Below are 24,601 nucleotides of genomic sequence, written 5' to 3'. Positions count from 1 at the left end.
GTGGCCGACGGGAAGCAGAGCTGTTTGGTGGGGAAAGGGGGTGGAGAGGGGGTCGGGCAGAGCGGTGCTGGCTGGGAGAGATGGGGGTAGGGGAGGCAGCCAGTGGGAGCAGGGCTGGCTGGGGGAGCTCAGGAGAAGGGGAGAACTGGTTGCCTGAAGCAGCACTGGCGGCAGGTGCAGCGGGGCTGGCTGGGGAAGATCGGGAGGAGAAGTGGGGGAGAACCAACCGGCCGGCCAGGAGGGAGCGGGGGGGGAGAGGAGCATATCAGCCGATGGGAAGCAGGACTGACCCTGGCAGTGCATATCCCAGGGCGCTCTTGCCCCTCGCACGGTGCAGGCAAAGCGCGAGTCAGTCTGGCTGTGGCTCCTGACCAGCGCGCAGGAGCACGGACCGGGCTGCCCCTCCTCTTCACATGCAACCAGGGCTCCTAGTGCCGATCGTGCTCCGCCTCCCAGCAACTCCCCCAGCCAGGCTTCTGGGCACCCAGTTGGAAAATCAGAAAATACCGGACATGTGCAATGGATTTTTTTTTTACCAGACAGAGTCCCCAAAAACCAGACTGTCCGGTAGAAAACCAGACACCTGGCAACCCTATGGGTGATATAGTTGGTGTCTCCCTGCTGCATTTCAGGGGTGGGCAGCTGAGTGATCTCTGCTCTCCTGGGCTTTGCAGCACTTGGGGTGCACTTGCTGTTTGGCGCCCCCTGGTGGCACTACATGCAAAACATTTCTGGGCCATGCAGACGAGTGGCTATCCTGTAGAACAGTGGTCCCCAACCTTTTGGGGCTGTACATGTGCCGCGCGCTCGGGGCGGGGGCCGCGCATGTGCCGGATGCCCAGGGCCCAGAGCGCAAGAATGGCTCAGGCTGGCTGTCCCTGGTCACTAGGCGGGTGCACAGAAATGCCCCGGTGGGCACCAGGGCAGCAGTAGGGGAGGAAGCTGCATGGGACGCTGAAGACGGAGGGCGTGGGGGGAGGGTATCCAGAAGCAGGGAAATTGCCAGGTGAGCACAGAAGCGGGATTAGGGCAGGAGGCAGCAGCAGGGTTGTGTGATAAGCACAGGGAGAGTTTCTAGAAGAGGGGAGTGCAGCCCTGGGGAGCATCACTCAGGGTTCCTGGTGGCCTGGCTTTGTCTGAAGCATTCCCACCTGCTGAAGAGCAAGACCTTCCCTGTCTGAGGGGACTCGCACTGCAGTGATCCTGGCCGTGACGTCTTCTGACTCTCAGGTGCAGTCTCCTGCCTCTTAACTTGAACCTGGATCAAAGCCTTACACATCGGTCATTTTGGAAGCTGGTTCGTTTTTCCCTTTTAACCCCAAGTGCACCCCAGGCTCTGGAAGTTGGACTAAGCCCAGCAGTAGACTGGCAGGGAACACGGCAAGGCAGAGCAGAGTTGGATCTGCAGCGCTGTGCACGTGGGTATGAGATTTGCCCAGCTAGTGTCCGTATTGCCTGGCTCAGTTGGCCCCAGCCTACTCCCACCTTCATGCTTGTCCACACACCAAACTGGACTTCTCAACCACCCCGCCCCCCGGTAGGGCCATGGGACTGAAGCTGAGCCCACCTGCCTCAGGCTCTGCCCCTGCTGAAAGCGTGTATCACACTGGATCAGGGCAGCCCTTTGATGTGGCCCCTCTTTGATCCCGAGGGAAGGGGGCAACAACAGGGCTCGGGTTGTCTGTGCACGGCCCAGGCTCCCTCCCTTGTTTTGGCAGCATCCCTAGGAAGTCGTTCCTGGAAGCGGCTGGAGAGCAGCTTGCAGGGTTCGACTGTGGAGGCAGGAAGCTAGTTGCAGGCCCCTCGTGCAGCAGGTCACGCAGCTGAGCAGAAACAGGCCTCCACTGCCCCCTGCTTCAACCCCATCGGTCCGTCAGCTCTGCCAACGGCCTGGGAGGCTGCTGCTGCTCCAGAAATAGGGTGGGGGAAGAGAGATCCTCCTGTCCCCACCAATGCAAAATACCACCCCCTCTGGGCTCTCTCCTCAGGGCACCCAGGGCAGCTTTGCACATAGCCTCATTCACATTCCCTGTAAAAACCTAACGTTTCAACAGGCCTCACCCAGAAGGGCCTGCCCCAGCCTGCAGCTGAAGCACAAATCAGTCAGGATCTTCCACAAGAGCCCCCTTCTCTGATCCAATAACCCCCAGCCCAGAGGCCCAGAGAAACAGGAATTCTCAGAGGGCCCCTCTCAGCCTGAGCTCTGTGGTATGTTATCCATGCAAAACCTTGCAGAGGCAAAGCCCCATCCTGCATAACATCTCTTATCTGATCAGGAACCTGCATCAACAGGCAGGTGCTGGTCACCATGACCCTGCCTGGAGCTTCTCTAATGCTGCAGCTGGGCTGGCCCTTTGCAGCAGTTCCCACCTTCTTTACGAGGTTTTTTGTTAAACTAAAGAAGCCGCAAGTATCTGGACACATTCCACCCTCCCCCATCCTGTGCAGCTAAACTGCTCCCCTCCCACCCTTTGCTTCCCCCACAGAGAAGCCCAAGGAGAGCAGCCTGGCCCCTTTGCTGAGCCTAACCAGGCCCAGCCGTACCTTGCTGTCTCAGCACCGGGACCTTGCCCTAAGTTTAACCCCCAAGGCTTCACAATGCAGTTGGGCTCAGTCACCCCAGGAGTGCTTCTGGGCGGGGTGTGTCCGAGCTCCCTCAGGGTATGTCTACACTGCCACCCTAGTTCGAACTAGGGTGGTTAATGTAGGCATTCGAAGTTGCAAATGAAGCCTGGGATTTAAATATCCCAGGCTTCATTTGCATCTTGCTGGGTGCCGCCATTTTTAAATCCCCGTTAGTGCGGACTCTGTGCCCGCGGCAACACGCGGCACGGAGTAGGTAGTTCGAATTAGGCTCTCTAATCCGAACTACCGGTATACCTCGTTCCACAAGGAGGCACTGGCAGACATAGGCCCTGCCAATCAGCCCAGTGTCTCTTGCACTCCCTATGGCCCAGCCAGCTGGTACAAAAGGGCCGGTGGCGGAGAGGGTAGTTCCCCGCATCTCTCTGTCTGTGCATCATGGAATGGCACATACCTTGCCCCTGCTTCCCACACCCTCTGCCTGTCATTTCATTGATGCTGCTTATCCCATTCAGGGAGAGAGTCCTGGGCACAGGGCAGCCCAGTCAGTAGGGGAAGGAGCTGCTGCCAAGCACAGACCCATGAAAAGTCACCTCCTCCCTGCAGCCGGAGGGTTTCCTGCTCGGCATAGGCTGGCCAGGCTCTGTGGCTGGCACTGCACATGGCCTCCTGACCCTGGGCCAAGTGTCCAGGAAAGGAGCGAGGACTCATTCTCCACAGCACATTCCAGGGCCTCTGCGGAGCCTGTCCTAGCACGCAGGGCACTGTGCAGCTTTTTCCTCCTCGTTGAAACAATGGAGCGGGGGACTCAGTGTCTGGCCAAGGAGCATGGTGCCCTGATTGAAGGGTTGCCAGGGACAGCGCTTCCCAGAGACACCGAGACCCGGGGGAGGGAGGGGAAAGAGACAAAGGGACAAGAAAACAACATGTGGAAACAAAAGGTGGCCAAGAAAACAGCCACAGGTGGGGGTAGGGAGCATCCAGATGTCTAGTCCAGCCCAGAGGGCAGTGGATCCTTTCTCACTAGGGTCAAGGAGTGCCTTCTGTAGTGTGGCTTCCTTGGCTGCCAGAATCAACCTGGAGCCCAGAATACAGAGACCAGCAAAGCATGAAAGGAGAGGGCAGCTCTGGGCAGCCTCAGAGCTCTGAGCAGCACTGGGCCACTCAGCATTTCAGTAGAAGGTGTCAGACGCCAGCACCCCTTGCAGGGTGGGTCCTCATGAGCCAGCTACCCTAGCAACCTTGTGTCTGGTGCCAGGGAGATCTAATCAAGCCCTCACTGTCAATTCTCTAGCAAACTAATTAGTAGATAAAACCAAGCATATTGTTGGAGGATTAACAAGCTGCGATCCCCCCAGCCCTTCATACATGGCCCACTAACAAGGAAATGGATTCAGTGAGGTAGGAAGGAGGGTTTCCCCAAATTTGTGCAGCCACCTAAAAGCCTGCCAGGTAGAAGCTGCGAGGGCAGGATGAAGCAGCAGACATCCTGCTCCTTATGAGCACTCGGCACCTACATCAAATATGGGTGCCAGACACCTGTCCAATGTTCCCTCTTTTTCCATCCATGTGTGGAATAAATGTTGTTATGTGCACAGAGGCATATGTGGATGTGCACAACCAATAGAAACACATGCTACTGGCTGTGGGTGCTCTGCTAACCAGCGGGGAGGCATCTCAATCTCTCCTGCGCAGCCACCCAAGCACTCAGCTTACAGGGAACACTGCAACCTGACCCAGCCAAGCTCCATACTCAGGCTTAGTTTCCTGTGAAGCTGTGGCAAGGCTCTGGATCACAGCACTGATGTTTGAAGCTTTAGCTCAGTGCCTACCTGCTCTGAGAGCATGGGTTTTCCCAAATCCTTCTGGAGAAAGGATTTCCACTTGGGCCTTGGAGCAGATGGGTAGAAGTGACTCAGATATATCATCCCCCTCTAACGCTCTGGGCTATTACAGGTGAGCCTGCCTCTGGCTGCTGGAATTGAACCCCTAAAGCTAGAAGCTGGAGCACTGTCCAGCCACCCAGACACTGCTGTTAGCTCTACACATCCCATCTTCTCCTCCCCCACTTATGAACAAACTGTTCTTCTCCCTTCCCTGCAGCCTTTTCCTTCTGCCCCGGTTGGAAACCACTTCACCAAAGTCAACAACACAACTAGATAGCAGCTCCAGTCTCTGTTTCCCACTGAGATCCGGTATCCTTCCCAAGGAATGTTTGCCCTATTTTTGTCTTGTCAGATCATCAGATAAATTCTGCAACTGCGTGAATAAGGCCAGCTAGCCGTGAAACAGCGAGGTCCCCCTGCCGTGCACCGCAGCTTGCTCTACCCTGAGCTGGCCTAAGCAGACGGGGAGAACAGGAAGCAAAGGGACTTGGTTTTTTATGCATTCAGGGGGCACCAGCAGTGCTGGACAAGGCTGCTGCACCTACCCTTGGTGCGAAGTGGATGCCATTTTATCCAGGGTTTACAGTTTGGCTCACTGGCTCTCAGCACCTCCACTGCAAAGTGTTCCAGCGCCATCCCAGGCCAGTGACAAGCCAAACTGGAATGCTCTGCTTCCCATCATGGACTGCCCCGCTCATCCCTTTCCTAGCTGCCTCAGATCCCCATATCTCTTGAGCCACTGCAAGGGAGTAGCTGGGCTGAAAGGTCACATCACCTATTCATTGCTTCCCATCAGAGACTAGGGTGATTGGCTCATCAGTGGGATAGAAAAGGGGCTGGCCCATACAACCACTTCCAGGCATTGAGTAGCAGTTGGCTCAGTGCCTGTCTGAGCTGATGTCTGGATCACAGAGATCAAAGGAAAGGGTGCAACTTTCGGGGAAGCAGCATCACACCGAAGACTCTGGTTATCTCTGCAAAGGGTGGGTAGTATAGACAGTAACCCATTCCTTCCGGCCTACTCAGGCCAGGACACAGACAGGGCCTGGTGGTAATGTGGTGAAGCACCAGCTGTACTTCAAAGCTCCAGAGCCAGCCTCTGTCTGTGCAATCACTGCCAGGGTGTGTATTCAGTTCTATCTCCTCAGGGCCTTGACTTTTTTGCACATAAGGGTCCACGCTGTCCAGCTCCGAGTTTCAGTTCCCCTCCAAGAAAGATTGCCCCCAGCTCCGAACCCAACAAACCATGGGAAAGGCTGCCTGGCTGGGAAGAGCTGCCTGGCGGTTTATTTTTGAAAGAACTGTTTTCTTTCCGGTTTGAATGAATCCTGGTTGGAGGGCTGAGCTGGATCCGGGCCCCAGCTCCTTGCTCGGGGGCAGCTCATTTCCTCATCATAAAATAACAAACCTGAGCTGTGTGGCTGCAGAGCCCCGGCCCAGAGAGGGTCAAGGGGCAGAGGGGTCATTGCACACACTGCTCTCTAATTCCTCTTCTCATTCACACCCTGAAGATCTGTCAGCATTGCCCAGCTATCAACAGGGCCTCTGGAATCCCTGGCCTAGGAGAGTCTGAGCAGGGAAACAGTCCCTCCATTTTCTGTCCCCCCAGGGCTGGAGCTGCAGGACTTTCACCATGGATGCTAAGTTTTGCACACGTGTACATGCATGCATGTGTGCACACGTGCATGGGTATGTATTCATTTGCATGCATGTGGGGAATGCTGACCTGTAAAATAGGAGAAATGCAGCAATCTAATACCCCAAAGGGCCAAATAGTTGCTGTCAGCAGAGTGCCAACAGGAATTCCCCTCCCCGTGAATGACTCCTCCCTGCCAGATCTTCTCTGCTGCTGCCTGGAGCCCATGCAGCCCTTTCTCAGACCCCAAGTATGGTCAGCAACCTACTGACTAGGTCGGTCCTCATGTGAAACCCAAGAAAATACTTGCATGGGCTTTGTTACCGATGCTAGTGGCCCGGTGGTTTCTTGCAGCTCATTGAGATCAAGCATCCAGACTGGGATCTCAGGAGCTGCCAACAGGCCCTGCCAACCTATGACTGGCAATGCTAGGCTCTGCAATGGTTTCCTGGCATGGTGCCTTCTCGCAGTGCATGGGCCATTCCCTATTGGTGTCTTTCCAAGAGCCTCACCTGTAGGCAGGGGAGGGGCTGCTGTCCATTTGACGACAAGCTATGCACACTATAGCCAAAGTTTAGAAGACAGTACAAGTCAGACTGACAGGAGCTGACACATCCTGCCAACTACCTGGCTGGGATAGGGCATCAAGGCAGGACTTTGAGCCCCTGTTCAGCGCTGAGCCCTCTTCTGACATGGGGCAGGTTGTCACAGATCTGGCGTTCCTCCTTTGGACAGTGACTTCCATCTGATGCCTTCTGCGGGACACTTTAGGGATATGAGATCCTCTCCTGGGCTAGCTCCCTCCCCACACCACAGAGTAAGTCCGCAGCACAACAGTGTACAGGAGGGCTCCGGGGCGCTGGCCAGAGTTTGAGATTATCTGGCCCTCGGCAACGCTGAGCTATTAATGGAAATTCTTTGACTGCTTGAGGAAGCGCTGTCCGCTCCTAATTCCTCTTCATCTTCTGGACCACAGACTGGAAACTAAGTGACCGTCAGCCCCCATCCCTCCTCTGCCCCACTCTCTGCGGCAGGGACAGGAAATGGAGTGTGTTTCCCTTTAAGAGGCTGGCTCTGAAGCAGTGAGGATTGTCCTGCTGCTGTTTCCTTTTAGCCCATGCAAGAGCCCTAAACACATTTCACGCCAGTCCTCTCAGGCGGGGAACCTGGGCGCCTCCTCAACTTTCCTAAGGATACTGACTGGCTCCCACGTGTAAGTAGGGGATGATTGAAGACCTCAGAGCTTTTCTCCACAGGGGTTGAAGTGGGAGAGCAGAAAACTTTCCTTCTGTGCCCTTTTGCAGGGGAACTGAGGGTGGATCTGCTGGTGGGGACAGGGAGCATGGCAGAGAGTAGGGGGCTGTTAAAGAATAGTCCCCTGGAAGCAAGGGGGGCTGCAGGGACCCTGTTAAACTGCATGGAATCTGCCTGCTAACCATGCCCAAAGGTGGGAGACCCCTTGAGAATTAGGCTGGTGCTGGGGCAGGACAAATAGCACGGGCGTGATCGCCTGGAGCTTAAAATCAACGGATTAGCTATCTTGAAAGGCAACTCTCGGGAAAGATGAATCCCTGGCTATAGGGCAGAGAGGCTAGCAAATGCTTTGCTGCCCCTTCAGTGAGGCTCTGATCACAGGGCAGTGACACCCCCTGGCACTCTGAAAGGTGTCCTGTGAGGCACCTGGGTCCCAGGCGCCTAACAGAGCAAAATGATGGGTGTAGATGGGAAAGACAGACAGCTGGGGGCAAGAGGAAGGAAGTGGCCGGGGCAGATGCTGGGTGAGGGCTGCGGTAGGTCGAGATGAAACAGGAGAGTGAGATAAAGGGAGCCCAGGCTTCAAATGCAGCATGCTCGGAGCTGGCCTGTGGGTGCATCCCTACCGTACCTGGGTGCAGCTGGTAGTGCCAGGGCATGGGGCTGGCATGGCCTGTGAAGATGCCTACACTGGAAGGATGGGGCTGTCCTGGTGGCTCTGGGGTTGATCTGGTTTGGGGATGCATGTAACTGACACGAGGAGCTAATGGGCTAGAGAGTAATGGGATTCTACCTCTGCCCAGCTCCATCCTTTGAGGATCTCACAGTGTTCCCTGTAAGCTGGGCGCTTGTGCGGCTGCTCAGGAGAGGTTCAAATGCCGCCCTGCTGATTAGCAGAGCACCCACAGCTAAGTTCTTTGTTTCAACTAGTGGTGCCCATTCACAAATGCCTCGGTGCACATAAAAATTATTCCACGTATGGATGGAAAAAATCTGCACATGGGTGAAAATGATTAGAGAGAACGTTGATCGCAGGCCAGTATCTCCTGGGAAACAGAGGTGGGGGGTACGTGACTCAGAGAGTCACTTTCAGAGTTGCAAACAGAACCCAGAAATCCTCACTTGTAGTCCTGAACTTTGGCCACAAGGCACCTTGCTCCCAGCTGGGCGAACGGCTCCTACATTAGGACTCGCACCCCCAGCCAAACCGGTTGAGGAAGTTGCCTGGGCAGTGGCAGGGGGAGCTGACTGTGTGGCTCTAGTGTACATCACTCTGAAGGGAAGGGGCCGCATGCCTGCTGCACGCTGACCCGTCCCTGCACACCCCTGCTCTCACATCCCCCGGACGGATGGTGGCGGTTTCAAAGGCGCTTGTGAGCCCTGTCTAAACAGGGAACACCGATGTCAAACTCAGCCGGGGCAGACTGAAAAAATGAGCGCAGAGCGCCCTCTGCAGGCTGTAAGGGAGTGAGCAGCCAGCCACACATTTCTGGAAGACATGCTCCAGTTCAGACCAGGAATGATTTGGGGGAAGTGCTGTGTCATGCGGGCAGGCAGACGGCATGATTGCAGTGATCCCTGCTGGCCCCAGACTCTATAAATCTCTGGGAGCTGCACCTAGTCAGTCTTGCTCTGGCTCCACTTGATTTGATTCTCTCTGGCCTAGGAAGCCCTAAGAAGTGTCTGCCCATAATGCTGGAGAGTCTGAGGTGTTTCCCCTAAAAGAGACCTGGGATTTGCAAAACAGTCATTCTCTTCCCTACAGACTGCGTTTGAGTTCAGCTCTAATGTTACTGTAGGTTAAAGAGCCACCAAGAGCCACCAGCTGAACATCAGTCAGCTCTTGTTGTAGTGATAACATAGATGCAGGAGTAGGAGAGTCCTCTGCCAAGCGCAGCCCCAGGGCAGGTTTTCTCTGGGGGGAGCCTCTGCCAGATTTGCCCATGGCCGCTAAAGGACCCAGAGGGTGAAGGGCACTCCCAGGAAAACTGGGCTAGGAATGGATTTTGAGGGCTCCAAAAATGAGAACGAAAAAAATGGTTCCGGGTCAGCCAAAGCATGAGGTCCAGTTCTAACCATTTTCAAGGGGTGGGGACTGGTTTTAAATGACAGGGAAGGATGTTTCAAAACAAAAAGTTGTTTTGATCTGAAAAAATCCAAACGTTTCAGCTTGCTTCAAACCTCCGTGTGTTTCTGGCATACATTTGCAAAATGTTTCAATGTCACTGGATTTGCTGTTTTCGACGGAAAATAGTTTCAGTCAAGAAGTTTTGCCCAGCACTAACTCCAGGTTCTTCCCACAGATTTTGAAGTAGGGGGTTGCGCACACCAGGGTCCTTTTGATTCCTCCATTCTCCCCACCCGTCCCCTACGTGTCACCCACCCATCTCCTTCTGTTTCAGGAACTCTGTGCAACCCTTCTCCCTCTTGCCAGGAACTCTGAGCTACGGTGAAGAGGGAACATTTCCCACTTCACCATACCAGAATCCTACATTCTCCTCACTACACCAGGCCTCCATGTGCCCCCTCATTATTATTGTGTGTATTACTATAGCACTGAGGAGTCCCCATGGTGGACCATTGTGTTGGGTGCTGTACAAACACAGAACAAGAAAAAAAATGGTCTTAGTCCTTTCCCTCCATGTCTCTTTCCTTCTATATGCCAGGGATTTCGAGTGCTCCCAGTCCTCCCCGCCTCCATGCCAGGGTTCTCCATTCCAACCTCTCCATACCAGTGACTGCCTCCCCCATGCCATGGGCCCTAGGTGTCCTCTTATCCCTCCTCTCCCACCCCTTGCCTCCCATTCCTCATTTTCACACCATGGCAACAGCTTTGTTTGCCCCCCATTTCCCACTCTGCCACATGCCATGGGCTCCCTGTGCAGCACTCCCAAGTTCTTAAGTTAGGCACAGATAAATGCAAACTTGATCTCTGGTAAGAGAAGCTGCTCTATGAAGCAGACTCTCCATGGATTCCCTGAAACCCCTGTTGTCTCCTTTCCAGCTAATTGCATGGAGACAGGAGAGGAAATAAAGGTTTGCAATGCAGCTTCTGTAGATATTCTCCCGACAGGTACTAGAGCCCCTGGAAGGGCTCAGCCTGGTGCAGAGATGCGACTGGATTCTGACTGCACTGCCAGAACCCTTAAAGATCACATTGGCATTTAGCAAACTGGCTGTGTTTTGATGCAGGTGGATGGGTGAGGAATGGGGTGAGATAACTCATTGTGGGGAGCCCCTACTACAGGCACTAAGGGCAGGGGTTGCAGTATCTCCCTGCTACCCTAAGCCTCGCCTCTCCCAGCAGGATTTACTTTAGAAGGTGGAGGAGTATTTTCAAACCGCATGTGCCATCAGTTGCCCACATGGTGTGCGTGCCGTACATGAGTGTGCAAATGACAAAACATACATGTAGCTGTGAGAGCAAATGGACTTTTGTACATGTAAATTCGAGCATCCTGTGCATGCACAGGAGAGCACATGAGAACTGAGCACCAAATGGCTTGCTGATGCAAAACTGCATGTGTGCTATCAGCCTCTGGGCTTATGGGAGACACCTCCTGGGAATTGGCACAGCCTTCTTTCTCTTGGACAGGTGGGTGATCCTCCATCCCCCGTAAGCAATGTTGCTGCTATCCCTGGTTGTGATACTGCTGCAGCTAGGCAGAGGCTGCTGCGGGCTCCCCTTCTACAATGGTTTCTACTACGACCACGTCATGAATGACAAGGGCAACGGCAACGGCAATGGTGAAGGTACGTATGGTGGGGAGAGCAGGGCTGAGTTAGGAAAGGGAAGCAGGTCAGAGTGCAGGCTCCATGGAGGATACCAGTCACGGTTATGGGTAGGGAATCCTGGTGCAGGCCAGGCAGGTATCGCTCAACCACTGCCTCTCCCCAGTTCCTGAGGCAGCAGGACATGGGTGTGAAACAGAGGTGAAAGTGGGCTGGTGTGGTGCTCTGGTAAGAATTGGCCACCAGCCCAGCGCACACATGGCTGACTTTTTCCTTTTCCCTGTAGGTGACCCTGCCACAGTGCTGCTGACAGGAGGAGCAAAAGAGGACTTCAAATTTCTGCCTGAGCCCTGGGGTTCTTGGTTTTCACCTCTGCAACTCTAGGGTCTCCCAGCTGCGAAGGACTGACTCTGTGTGTGTGTGTGTGTGTGTGTGTGTGTGATCTACCTCCAGCCCTGTCCCTTTTGTCTGAGGCTCCGCCCCTTCCAGGGACCCAGAGCCACACCCCACCCACCCCTCAGGGTGCACCGGTGTCGGTTTTTACAGCTGGTGACAGTATGCACAGATCGGTGTGTGTGTGTGTGTGTGTGTGCACGCACATCCTCAGCACACCCCTGGAAGTGGTGGGGGTAGACCTCAGACAGAAAGGGTGGGGCTGAAGGTCCCCCTCAGTCAGTCCTTCATAGTTTGCATCTAGGAGCCCTGGAGCTGCAGTGGCGGAAATGGAATCCCTGGACTCAGGTGGAGATTTGAACAACTCAGGCTCCTGGTCACTGCTGCAGTACCCAGGAATCCCCCAAGCTTTTAAATCACCCAGTCCTGGGGCAGTTGCTCCTTTTGCTCCTCCTGCCAGCCCTTCAGGGGTTGTTGAGGAGACTGGGGCAGTTGGGGAGGGGCTGAGGATGGGGGTGCAAGTGGAGGGTCTTTGCCTCCTAACTTGGGGTGGGTAATTCGGACGGAGAGGATGACAGTTGCCAGGCTCACACCAGGCATGGCGGGGCTTTTGTTGCCCACAGCCAGCTGCTATCATCCCCTTTCCATAAAGCTCCCGCCCTTGGCTAGGACATGGAGTTTTCCCACCTCATCTTACCTGGAAATCTCCTTTAGCCCTGCTGTGCCCTGCCAGGATGCCAGGACTGTGTCCCCTTGGCTCTTGCTCTAGTCGGAAGATCCCTGGGGGAGCAGAATGGAACTGACTGGTCCCGGGGCTGATGGATCCTCTGCCACTTTCCCAGGTTCCCTCTGTGTAGTCCCAGAATTGGAGAGAGTGGAGGAGAAACAGCTGGGGAGCTCCCATCCAGTTCACCCTCTTCCCCCATAGGGCTGGAGTCAGATTGCGGCCTGCAACCTTGTTCCCTTGAGTTTCATCTCCTCCAGTTGCAAGCATCCCCAGTGGATTGCCAGGCATCTGGAGTGTCTGGTCAAAAAGGAACCTTGGCGGCTCTGGTCAGTAGCGCTCACTGGGCTGCTAAAAGTCCAGTCGGCGGCACAGTGGGTCTAAGGCAGGCTCCATGTGGTTCCTGGAAATGGCTGGCATGTCCTTGTGGCACCTAGGTGCTGGGGTGGTCAGGGGCTTTGTGTGCTGCCTCTACTCTGAGTACTGGCTCTACAGATCCCATTGGCCAGGAACCACAGCCAATGGGATCTGTGGGGATGGCGCCTGGGGGTGGGGGCAGTGCTCAGAGCCCCCAGGCTGCCCCTACACCTAGGAGCCTGAGGGACATGCTGGCTTCTTCCCAGGAGTTGCCTGAGGTAAGTGCCTCCTGGCGCCTGCCCCTCTCTACAGCCCCACTCCAGCGCTTGCACCCCCAACCTAGAGCCCGTAGCCCTTGCCACATCCTACCCCCTTCCCCATCTCAGAGCCCTTTCCCACACTCTGAACCCCTTAGCTCCACCTTGGAGCCCTCTCCTGCACCCCAAACTCTTCATTCCTGCCCACTCCAGTGCCTGCACCCCAAGCTGGAGCCCTCACCCCCTCTGGCACTCCACTCCCTGCCCTAGCCCAGTGAAAATGAGTGATTGAGTGAGGGGGTGGGAAAGTGAGGGGGGGGGGCTGTAATGAGGGGGCAGGGCCTCATGGAAGGGGAGGAGCAGAGGTGAGACAAGGGTGTTCAGTTTTACGCAATCAGAAAGCTGGCAGCCCTCGTTGTGACTCACTCCCCTTCCCTTGTGAGATGACTGCTCAGCCTGATGGTTTGTTGCCAGAAAGGGCTTTCCTGGGATGTAGAAATATCCTCAGTTCTGCCCCTTGTTCCGCCCTCAACAACTCTTCTTCCTCCCAGGGGAGCCTGGCCCGCAGTTGTGCAGCTGTGCCTCCTGCTGGGGGGCACAGGGCTCAGCTCCATGCTGCCCCACAGGGAAGCTGTCCTCTGCTGGGCCCTGGGTTCCCTCTCGCCTGGGGGTGGGGAACCTTTTTTGGGTTGGGGGCTGCTGACCCTCAGAAATATCAGTCGGGGGCCGCACACAAGTGAGAAGCCCCTGGCTGAGAAGGAGAAAGATGCTCCTCACATTCCCCTTGCACTCTAGAGCCTTGGGGGAGCCAGGCTAGTAGATTTTGTGTGCTCCAGCCCTATGGGTGAGTGGCAGGGGGGCTGGAGCACCGGCGCAGGGTCTCCAATGCCGGGGGCGGGGGATCCTTGAGCCTCAGGGGCCAGATCCCCGGGCTTGAGATACCCCACCCCTGCTCACCAGACTCCCTTCCTCTCTACCCCTCCCCTACATTCATGCAGGTGCATGGGATGCCGTGGAAGGAAGTGATGAGGAACAGGGTGTGGAGAGAAGGAGGGAGCGAGCCAGTGGAAGAAGAGGAGGGGACAGGTGGTTTGAGGGAAGGGACAGAGTACAAAGGGGGTGGGAACAAGAGTGCAGGAAGTGGGGCTCACAGGGCCAGAGTGGTGTCAATCAATGGGGTGGCGAGTTGCAGTAGTTAGTGTGCTCACAGCAGGGAAGATTGCTCCTTCCCTGCTTCCCCATCACAGGGCTCCCTACGCATGGGCTGTGTCTAGACTGGCCAGTTTTTCCAGAAAATCAGCCGCTTTTCCAGAAAAACTTGCCAGCTGTCTACACTGGCCGCATGAATTTCCGTAAAAGCACTGACTTCCTACTGTAAGAAATCCATGCTCTTGTGGAAATACTATGCTGCTCCCATTCGGGCAAAAGCCCCTTTTGCGCAAAAGTTTTGCACAGAAGGGCCAGTGTAGACAGCTGAGCTTTGTTTTCCGCAAAAAAGCCCCGATCGCGAAAATGGCAATCGGGGCTTTTTTGCACAAAAGCGCGTCTAGATTGGCCAGGGACGCTTTTCTGCAAAAAGTACTTTTGCGGAAGAGCATCCATGCCAATCTAGATGCTCTTTTCCGAAAATGCTTTTAACGGAAAATCATGCCAGTCTAGACATAGCCATGCTCTTCCCAGGTGCCCAGTGGCCACTGGAGGGTGTTTGGCTGGACAATAGCTACCTTAGAACCCCTTAATAGAGAGGTGTGTGTGGTAGGCTGCCCTCCCTGGTCATATATGTGGGGAATCTCTCAGGAGCTGCGGTGGAGTCCTGAGCTGGAGGGGTGGGGTCCCCAGCCCCTGGCAGTGCTCATTCCCCCTTTGTCTCTTCTCCCCTATCAGTTCACTTCAATGGCGTGAAGCTGGTGGTGGAGACTCCAGAGGATGCCATCTTCACCTACCGTGGTGCCAACATCACGCTGCCCTGCCACTACCGCTATGAGCCCAAGCTGGAGACGCCGCGCAAGATCCGCATCAAGTGGTCAAAGCTGCGGGAGGATAACACCAAGGAGCGGGATGTGCTGGTGGCCATTGGGCCGAAGCACCGCAGCTTCGGTGAGTTCCGGGGCCGCGTGCACCTGCGCCAGCAGGGTGAGCAGGAGGCGTCCCTGGTGATAAGCGACTTGCGCCTGCAGGACTACGGCAAGTACCGCTGCGAGGTGATTGATGGGCTGGAGGACGAGAGTGGCATTGTAGAGCTGGAGCTGCGAGGTGAGTGTCCAGTGTCCAGTCCTGTGCAGTGGAGGGGAGGGGAGATGAAGGAGAGGGGGCAGGAGAGCAGTTGGGGCAACTCCCTCGTACCCTGAGATTTCTCCAGGGTTACGACCCCTGGGGAGAGTATGAGGTACCCAAGAAGCTGTCCCCTTTCAGGCTCCTGAGTGGGAACAGCATGGGTTCTGGGTCCTTCTGCATTTCCCTTTGCTGGGGCATTCCCATGCCTAGCCAGCAGTGGGGTTATACATGTGCTACGGCCCAGCAGTGCAGGAAGAAACTCCCCCATGGATGTTCTCCCGCTTGGCAAGTGAGAGTGAAGGAAGAAGCCCCCTTCTCATAAAAATTCCTACCACGTCTTATAGTCCTGGCCTTGCCCATCTAGATCAGCACCCCAGCACAGTGTTCCCTCTAATCTTTTCTATTCACCTGTGGACTTTTTCCACTCATGTGGAATACATTTTTCTATGCGCACCAAGGCATGTGCAAATGTGCACACCAGAAGAAACAAAAACCTAGCTGTGGATCATTGTTAATTAGCTGGGTGGCATTTGATTCTCTCCTGAGTGACTGCACAAGAGCACAGCCTATAGGGAACACTGCCCCTGCAGTGTTATTGCCACATGCCATCACTTTATGTCACGTTAGACTCACAGGAGCCCTCTGGGGCAGGGAGAAAGAAGGGAGGTCGTCTTATTCCTTGTTTGTACAGCACCTAGCACACTGGGGCTCTGCTCTTTGACTGGGGCCCCTGGATACAATGCAGCATGATAATAACAGTGCACTAGACAGCCAGTGCAGTCAACGCTCCCACTATAGTGGTAACTTACAGCCACTCAGTGTGGCTTCCCCTAGTGGAGGCGGGGTATGAGTGTCTGCTACTGTCTCTGGGTGTGTCTAAACTACACCCCTCTGCCGACAGAGGGATGTAGATTAGGTACATCGCTATTGCAAATGAAGCGGGGATTTAAATATCATTTAAATAGAAATGGCTGCTGCTTTTTGCTGACGCGGCACTTTGCCGGCAAAAAGCGGCAGTCTAGACGGGGATCAGTCGACAAGGAAAGACTTTTCCGACCGATTCTGTATGCCTCATGCAATGAGGTTTACAGAATAAGTCGGAAAAGGCTTTCCTTGTTGACCAATCCCTGTCTAGACTGATGCTTTTTGCCAGCAAGTGCTGCGTCTGCAAAAAACGGCAGCCATTTGTATTCAAATAAAGTGCGGGATATTTAAATCCCCACTGCATTTGCAATAGCGATGTGCCTAATCTACATCCCTCTGTTGGTGTAGTTTAGACACACCCTTTGAGCTAACACCTAGGACTTTTACCCCAAGCAAAAGAAGCAGCTGTTCAAAGACTCAGGGGCTCCACAGTCAAGTCCTGCTAACAGTGACCTCCCACCCCGGGGGCAAGGTGTGACATCCATTGGTGTTGCTGCAGGTTTGGGGGCCTGTTGCTATGTCATACTGTAGTATATTTTTAAGGTGGTAGTTCTCATAGGTGGGAGGAAGAGACATCAGACAGTAGAACAGAGACAGGCACAATACAGCCCAGCAGGAGCCTTCAGTAGGCTCTTTGCCTGCCCTGCCCTGCTCCTGTATGTGGCTCAGAGCAGCCAGATGTGGGCGCATTCGCCTCTCTGAGCACTGCCATGTGTGGGGAGCAAAGGAGGAGGAGAGGCTTCCCATGCTGCCCACCCCAATCTCACAATTCCCATTGGCTGGTTTCCAGCCAATAGGAGCTGCCTGTTCGCCGGACAGGCAGCACCCAGAGCCTCTCCCCTCCTTCCCCTGTGTGTGGCGGTGCTCAGAGAGGGACCTGCCAGAGTGACCTGTTGGGCTACTGGTTAGGAGCTGCCTAGGTAAGTGCAACCTGGCCAGAGCCTGCTTCTGGCACACCAACCCCTGCCTCTCCCCAAGCCTCTGCCCCCCTCCTGGATCCCTGCCACAGTTCACAACCCAAACCTTCTTCACTCCTGCACCCACACCTCCTCCAAGACCCTGCACCTCCATCCCCTGCCTTAGGTCACAACCCAACCCCCTGACCCACGTCACAACCTCCCTCCTGGACCCTGCACTTTCCCCCCACATCCCTCCTCCAGGTCAGAACCTTCTCCTGCACCATTCTGGGGGGTGGAGCCTGGAACCACAATGTGGAGCTGGGGTCAGAGCCTATGGAAGAGAACATTTTAAGGGGTGACTTTCCATGAGGCTCACAGAGCCACAGGTGGGATGTTTCACAGCCTTCCTAGTCCCTTTCTCTAGTACCCATTCCCTGTGCATTGTGCATTGTGCACTGCACCTTCCTGCCTTTTGGAGGATGGAAGCTTTGAGTGAGGGGCAAGTTCACGGGGCTACACACACCAGCCTTCATAGCTCTCTCCCAATTAGCTAAGAGCATGCAGCTGTCATGCCTCGCTCTGCCCACCAGGTGTCACCATTGACACGTGTCATTGTTCGTTTGGGCTGGTGCTGCTGGTTCCTTTGGTCTTCGGACTGGCCACTTGATAGCAGTAAGACAGGGGCTGCCCTGAACTCACATGGGATCCTGGCCCAGACGTTTGAGGCACTCAGGGGATGTTCTTTCCCTGGTGAGCCCATGAGTGAACCCCCCGGAGAGGGTCTGTTCTCACAAGGGGCTTTGGCGATGCTTCTGGGATGTCTCTGAAACCCAGCAGGATCTGGGGTTTGTCTGTGCCTAGTTCTCACCCCAGTGAGTTTGGAGAAATGAGGCTGGGCGGGGGGCAGGGTGCTGCTGTAATACCCTCTGCTTGCTGGGGAGCCCTGCACTGGGTCTGTCGGAGGGGATCAGCACCATCTGCCCCAAGAGTACGTGTCAGGTTGTGGATGTAGCCAGAGGGGGCTGGGCTTTACTGTGGCTCTGTGACTCAGCCACTTCCTCTCTCTTTCCCTCCAGGTGTGGTTTTCCCATACCAGCCTCACCACGGCCGCTACCGCCTCAACTTCCATGAAGCCAAGAAAGCCTGCGAGGATCAGGACTCTGTAATTGCGTCCTTTGAGCAGCTCTTCAAGGCCTGGGAGGAGGGACTGCACTGGTGCAATGCTGGATGGCTGCTGGATGGGACAGTGCAGTACCCCATCACCTTGCCCCGGGATCCCTGTGGTGGCAAGAGAGTGGCCCCTGGCATTCGGAGCTATGGCGAGCGCCACAAGAACCTTCACTACTTTGACGTTTTCTGCTTCTCCTCTGCACCGAAGGGTGAGTTTGCCAGCTTCAGGGCTCATAGATAGGCAGGAATCCTGCCTGATGTTGCAGGGAAGGGGACTGACCAGTAGGCGGTGCTCTTTTCTCAGTGCATGGTGTGATGGCAGGGGGTGCTGCCTTTTGGAAAGGACACCTCTCTGCTGAAATATAAAACCGAGGGCCTGCAAAGCCTTACTAGAACTTTTCCAAGAATTGGGATGTTTGGTAATCCCATCCACCTCCCTAAATTCACAGAGCATCTTCAGTTAGATGTGGGATTCTTCTCCATTGCCAAAGACTGCACCAGTGCCCCACACAAGGTCAAGCAATTGCTCCATTTAGGCTTCAGATCGGTTTGGGATACAAGGCAAGACAGACCTGCAAAACTGTGTCATTCAGACAAATAACGTAGCTTCAGCATCAGGGAACCACTGCTTCTGCAATACAGGGCTCAACTCTTCCTTCTGCAGGCACAAAGTGGATACACGCCCAGGAGAACTGGCCCAGAGGAAACTCTTGAGTCTTGGGGGCGTGTCTGGCAAAGCCAGTATACCCAGCTGTTGTTGTGTGGTGAAGTGTTTAGATCAGGGGTGGGGAATCTTTTATGGGTTGGGGGCCACTGACCCTTCAGGATAATCAGTCTGGGGCCACACACAAGCGAGAAGCAAAAAACAAATAAACCCCTCCACACAAAGCCTGACCTGGTCCCCAAGTGAAAAAAAAAACCCTTCACAGATGCTGCCCCCAACTGAGAAGCAGAAAAAAAAAGACATTTCCCTCACTCCCCCAAACTCCAGCCTTGGGGCAGGGGAGGAGGGAAGACCACACGAAGGCTACGTCTAGACTACATGCCTCTGGCGACAGAGGCATGTAGATGAGGCTACCAAGCATAGGAAAATGAAGCGGCGATTTAAATAATCGCTGCTTCATTTAAATTTACATGGCTGCTGCGCTGAGCAGACAAACAGCTGATCAGTTGTTTGTCGGCTCAGCGCTGTAGTCTGGACGCACGGGAGTCGACATCAAAGGCATTTGTCGACCACCCAGGTATGCCTCCTGGGATGAGGTTTACCTGGGTGGTCGACAAATGCCTTTGATATCGACACCCGCGCGTCCAGACTACAGCACTGAGCCGACAAACAGCTGATCAGCTGTTTGTCTGCTCAGCGCGGCAGCCATTATTTAAATCGCCGCTTCATTTTCCTATGCCTGGTAGCCTCATCTACATGCCTCTGTCGGCAGAGGCATGTAGTCTAGACATAGCCCAAGGCTGGGGACTTTCCCCCCAGAGCTGGATTAACTCTTCTGGGGGCCCACAACTAGTAGATTTTGTGGGGCACCCACAAAATAGGCTGTGCGGGAGAGCCAAAAAAGTTCAGTATGCAGAAGGGGGCTGTCAGGGAGAGAGCTGGGGTTGTGGATGCAGGGTCTGGGTGGGAGGGAGTGTGCAGGAGTGGGATGGGGGGCTGGAATCTAGAAGGGAGAAGGATGCTGGGTGGGGATGTGGGATCTGGAAGGGAAGGGGTGCAGAAGCAGGGTGGTGTGAGGGGGTTTGGGCAGGAGGGAGTGCAGGATGGGCTGAGGGTGCATGATTTGGGCAGGAGAGTGCAGGTGGGGGCAGGGGATGGGAGTGCCTGCCATGTGCAATTACTGGGGATGGGCAGGGAGGGAGCAGTTAGCTTTAGGCCAGTGGTCCCCAACGCGGTGCCCGCGGGTGCCATGGCGCCTGCCAGGGCATTTGTGCGTGCCCGCCGTCAACCTGGGCTGGCTCCATCCCCGGCGCGCGACACGCACTGGTGCCTGGTGCGCGGCGCTCGGGCAGCCCCAGCCCTGGGGCACATGCGGGCGCACGGCGCTGGTGCCAGCCCCAGGCGTGCGGCTCGGCCCCGGGCCCATGGCACAAGGCGCTCGGGCGGCCCCGGCCTTGGCCCTGGGGCACATGCAGGCGCTGAGTGCAAGGGCATCCCCGTCCCGGCGTGCCCCAGGACACGCGGCCCCGCCCCCGAGCGCCCGGCACATAAGTGGCCCCACCACCCCGGCGTGTGAGTGGCCCCGCCCCCAGGTGCCCGGGAACCTCTAAAGGTTGGGGACCACTGCTTTAGGCAGTGCTGCAAGGAAGCACTCGCTGTAGGCACCACCCCCGCCATTTCCATTGGGAGCAGCGGGAGGTGATGCCTGCAGGAAGCGCTTGACTGCAGTGTGCCTAGCCATACGGAGCCGCTTCATTCCCCCTGCCAGGCAAGCTCACAGGCTGGGATACAGCCCCCAGTTTGCTTTGATCCGGCCTGCAAGCCCCGCTTTGGAGAGCTGGTGCTAATGCTCCAGCCATGGCTTGCCCTGCTGCTAGGGTGCGGAGGGGTGGAGGAGGGTGAGCAAATCCTGAGCCTCACAAACCAGATCAAAGCAGGCTAAACCTCACCCCTGGTTTAGATGGAATAAAACCACGTTGGTCTCTCCCCCATTCCTATGGGGTGGAAAAGAGAGCAGGGCCTCTTGTTTCTAACTCCCTAATGTATACTGAATCCAGGCTGAGAGGGGGTGATCCCCCGTTCCTAGCACCTCCTGTAGGTGAGGGGTTTTCGTGCAAGGCCAGCCTCTGCCTCCAGTGACCAATCCCTCTGCCTCTTCCCCTCTCCCCTCTAGGGAAAGTTTACTACCTGGTTCACCCGGAGAAGCTGACCTTGGAAGAGGCCAAGCAGGCCTGCCAGGATGATGGGGCTGAAATTGCCAAGGTGGGGCAGCTCTATGCGGCGTGGAAGTTCTTCAGCCTGGATCGCTGCGATGCTGGCTGGCTGGCAGATGGCAGCATCCGCTACCCCATTGCTTTCCCCCGGCCCAACTGTGGCCCACCGGAGCCAGGGGTCAGGAGTTTTGGCTTTCCCGACAAGGGCAAGTTTGGGGTTTATTGCTACAAGCTGAGCTAAGGAAGGGGGAAGGACTCCCTTTTTTCCAGTGGACACTTCCCTGCCTGGTGCTGCCTGGATTTAAAGGGCTAGGTTTACCTGGGGTTAGGGGTTTTTTATTTCAATTTTTTTTAATTTTACATTTTTTTTCACTAAAGAGAAATTTCTGTGTGTTGCTGGATCCTGGCCCTCTGTGTCTCTCTCCTGGCTGGGAATGGGATACCAGGTCTCCTTCTGCCCAGACAGTGGAAAGAGACTGAGATGGCATTTTGGATTATGGGACTTGTCTGCTACCAGGTGGCTCCATTCCTTGGTCACAGGGCATTCAGGCAAGTGACACATCCACGCATGGCCACGTGGACTAGACAGTCGTCTAGCAGCGACGCATTCAGGTGCTGGAGAGGCCCAGATCTCATGACGGATTCATGGTGCAAGCAGATGCCCCATGGATGTGGTCCAGTTTCACGTGCACCAAAGGGGAGCAGCTAAGTCTAATGCACAGACTGCTCTGCTGTCCCATGCAAGCCAGCCTGGACAGCATTGAATCAACTGCAAGAGGGACATAAGAGTAAGGGGGGGAGGAGGGTTCACTCTTACGTTCCATCCAGTTAATGGGAGTGAATGCTAACAACACACAAGCTATTCACAGTTCACCAAAGTCCTTCCCCTGCTCTCTGGGGTAGCGGCCTCTCCCAGTGCAGCACAGATGAGGTCAGAGATAGTAGGCATAATTCTAAATGTAGAGGCCCAGAGGTAAGACAGTATAGGCCTCGTGTGTCCCCAGAGACTCCGTCCTCTCCCCCTCCTACGCCTTCTTTCTCTCCCTTCCCCTCCTTGGCTGTATTTCAACTCTGAGACTCCAGTCTGAGGTCGAGTCCCAGGGGCTTGGGCTTGGTGCATTTTGTTGTGAAAAGATGTATTCTCCTGGACCTCTTCAAATAAAGCATTGGAGAAAGCCCCAGAGGTGTGTGATTGTGTCCTGGACAGTAGGACAAATTCTGCTTTGTTCTCCCTGGCCAACACCTTCAGCTCTGGGGGTAGGGTTCGGGCAGAAGGGGAGGGAGGTGGGGGCAGGGGGTAGCCACTCTGAAGGTGCCGCTCTGCGAAGGATTTTACAAAGGGAATGGACTTGGGGTGTTAGGCTCAAAGCGCAGCACCCAGGACTTGGAAGAGCAGGAGGGTATTGGAGGTAAGACCCCAAAGACATGATCAGAGCTGTGTGTGAGCAAAGCCATATGGCATAGCAGGCCTGGGGGTAGGATGGGGATTGGGGCAGAACTGAGGAGCCTCAATGGAACTAGGGGAAGGGGTGGCAGGCCTGGAACTGGGGGAAGGCAGAATTAAGGTACCTGCAGATTATGGGGCAGAGAAAACGACAGGAGTGAAAGAGCAGGCCGAAGAGCTGCGGGTCTGGGTAGAGAACCATCAACTGTTGTGTTTGGGGGAGTAAAGTAGCTGTGAGGGGATGAAATGGGCGTGGGGGTAAGTTGGAAGCCTGCTGAGCTTCTAACTGCATTACCTGCTAATGCCCCTGACAGCAGAGCAGTGTCCCTTCCTCCCAACTTTCGATCTTTTTAAAGAATAAGGAGATTTTCCAAACAAATTCCCCAATGCAGTGTGCTGGTGCCTCCCCACATTGGCACGGTGGGGTTCTCCCATGCCTTTAAAATAGCATTGGTGTCATGGGCTAAGCGCCCTTGACTTACCCAAGCAAGCCTCTGATTTGCCTCTGTCTCCTGCTGCAATGTGTTGGCATTTGTCTCAGCTGTGGGCTCCCAAAGCACCTGACATGCTGAGTACAAGTTCAGCAGTGCAGGCCTAAGAGCGGGGCATCTCAGTATTTGCAGCCTCATCAGCTGTTGATCTATTAGTCTTGCAGCACTTTAGAGACTGAAAAAAATGTAGATCAGGGCTACTCAACTCGCAGCCTGTGGGCCAGCCCATTTGTTTGTGGCCCACAGGTGGGAGCCAAAACAAAAAAGTAGTCATTATAATGGTCTTGTGTTGATATGTGTATTAGTAGTTAAATTCCTGGACTGTCACTGCGCATTAAAAGTGATGTCATAGGGGTGGAAATTGAGTAAATATTGCATTTTATTAATATCAGCAGAACTGACTCAAATGGGGCCTGCGTGTTGTGTAGTCTTGCCTTAATCTTTGTATTCATGCCTGTCAGTGTGAAAGAAGCTATTTGTATATATTTGCATGTATATGCAACTACACTGAAGTTGTGACTCTTGGCATGTGCTGTGAGTATCATTGTGGCCCCCAGAGCTTCCAAAGTTGAGCAGCCCTGATGTAGATGGTATCATGAGCTTTTGTGGACACAACTCACTTCAAGTAAAGAAGCTGGAGGGCTTCTTCAAGAAGTGGGTTGTGCCCACGAAGCTCATGATGCCATCTACATGTTTTGTTAATCTCTAAGGTGCTGAAAGACTATTTGTTGGTTTTTAAGTTTTTTCAGTTACAGACTAACTTGACTTCCCTCTGAAGCTGTTGCTCTAATTAGGGCTAATGAAATGCTGGCAGCCAGCACTGGCCAGGAAGGAAATGCTGAGTGTTGTGGCTTGAGCTTGACAATGCGGGAACTTCTTTATGGTAGGTGAATGGTATGGCTGCCTTCAGGCGAGAGCACAGAAGGGAGTGGGGGGTTCCCAAACAATGACTCATAGATGATGTGCTGGTGGCTGGCAGAGAGCTGGCTGGGCATGTGCCGCCGCCTTGTTTCTTGTAGTAAAAGTGCATTGAATGCTTTAAAAATAATGAATAGTCCAGTGGCAGCTTGGGGTACATCTACACAGCAGCATTATTTTGGAATAACCAACGTGCACGCCATTGTTTCGAAATAATGTAGAGCTCCTTACTCCAACTTCTGTAACCCTCATTTTACGAGGAGGCAGGGAAGCAATTGACGTAGCTGAAGATGCATATCTTAATTTGAGTTTTGCCCTGCTGTGTAGACGTGCCCTTAGAGATTAACAAAAATATAGTTTCATGAGCTTTCATGGGCAAAATCCACTTCTTCAGATGAGCTGGAAGCTGGAATGGAAATAATACGAACCCAGAATTTATACCAGAAAAGGAAGGTAAGAAAAAAAAATTACCTGTCAATGGTAATGCTGGTACTAATGAGGCTAATTGAATGGACTGGCATTGTCCCATACTTAGCTTTTGATGTAAATGAGGTATTAAATGTACAGCAAGCTGGCTTTATACTTTGACATTATTAGTTTTTTCTGGGAGCAGTGGCAGTGGCCAATGTTGCCTCTAATTTTTTCCACCCATGCACAGAATACATTTTGTAATGTGCACCAAGGCATAGGGGATGTGTACTACCAATTGAAACACATGCTGCCAGCTGCAGGAGTTCTGCTTGTCAGCTGGGCAGCATTTGAATCTCTCCTGAGTGGCTGCC

General features: G+C 54.5%; 1 protein-coding gene across 2 annotated transcripts; it reads left to right on the top strand.

The window, feature by feature from the left end:
• The first annotated feature begins 6,757 nt into the window (after window positions 1-6,757).
• Window positions 6,758-22,147, top strand: HAPLN3 (hyaluronan and proteoglycan link protein 3). 2 transcript variants are annotated; one of them, XM_075897063.1, is made up of 5 exons: window positions 6,758-7,318; window positions 10,955-11,112; window positions 14,707-14,919; window positions 17,996-18,298; window positions 20,927-22,147. In XM_075897063.1, the coding sequence occupies exons 2-5, from the start codon at window positions 10,983-10,985 to the stop codon at window positions 21,205-21,207; spliced, it is 927 nt and encodes a 308-aa protein (XP_075753178.1). In that variant the 5' UTR covers window positions 6,758-7,318; window positions 10,955-10,982; the 3' UTR covers window positions 21,208-22,147. The 2 variants fall into 2 exon arrangements, with proteins under 2 accessions (XP_075753178.1, XP_075753177.1); XM_075897062.1 differs by having other exon boundaries at window positions 6,915-7,318; window positions 14,707-15,075.
• Window positions 22,148-24,601: the final 2,454 nt, after the last annotated feature.

This window comes from Pelodiscus sinensis, chromosome 14 (genome assembly GCF_049634645.1).
Source record: "Pelodiscus sinensis isolate JC-2024 chromosome 14, ASM4963464v1, whole genome shotgun sequence".
In the NCBI taxonomy this organism is placed as follows: Eukaryota; Metazoa; Chordata; order Testudines; family Trionychidae; genus Pelodiscus; species Pelodiscus sinensis.
The sequence above is the reverse complement of the archived record's forward strand: the minus strand, read 5'-3'. Positions and strand labels throughout refer to the sequence as shown.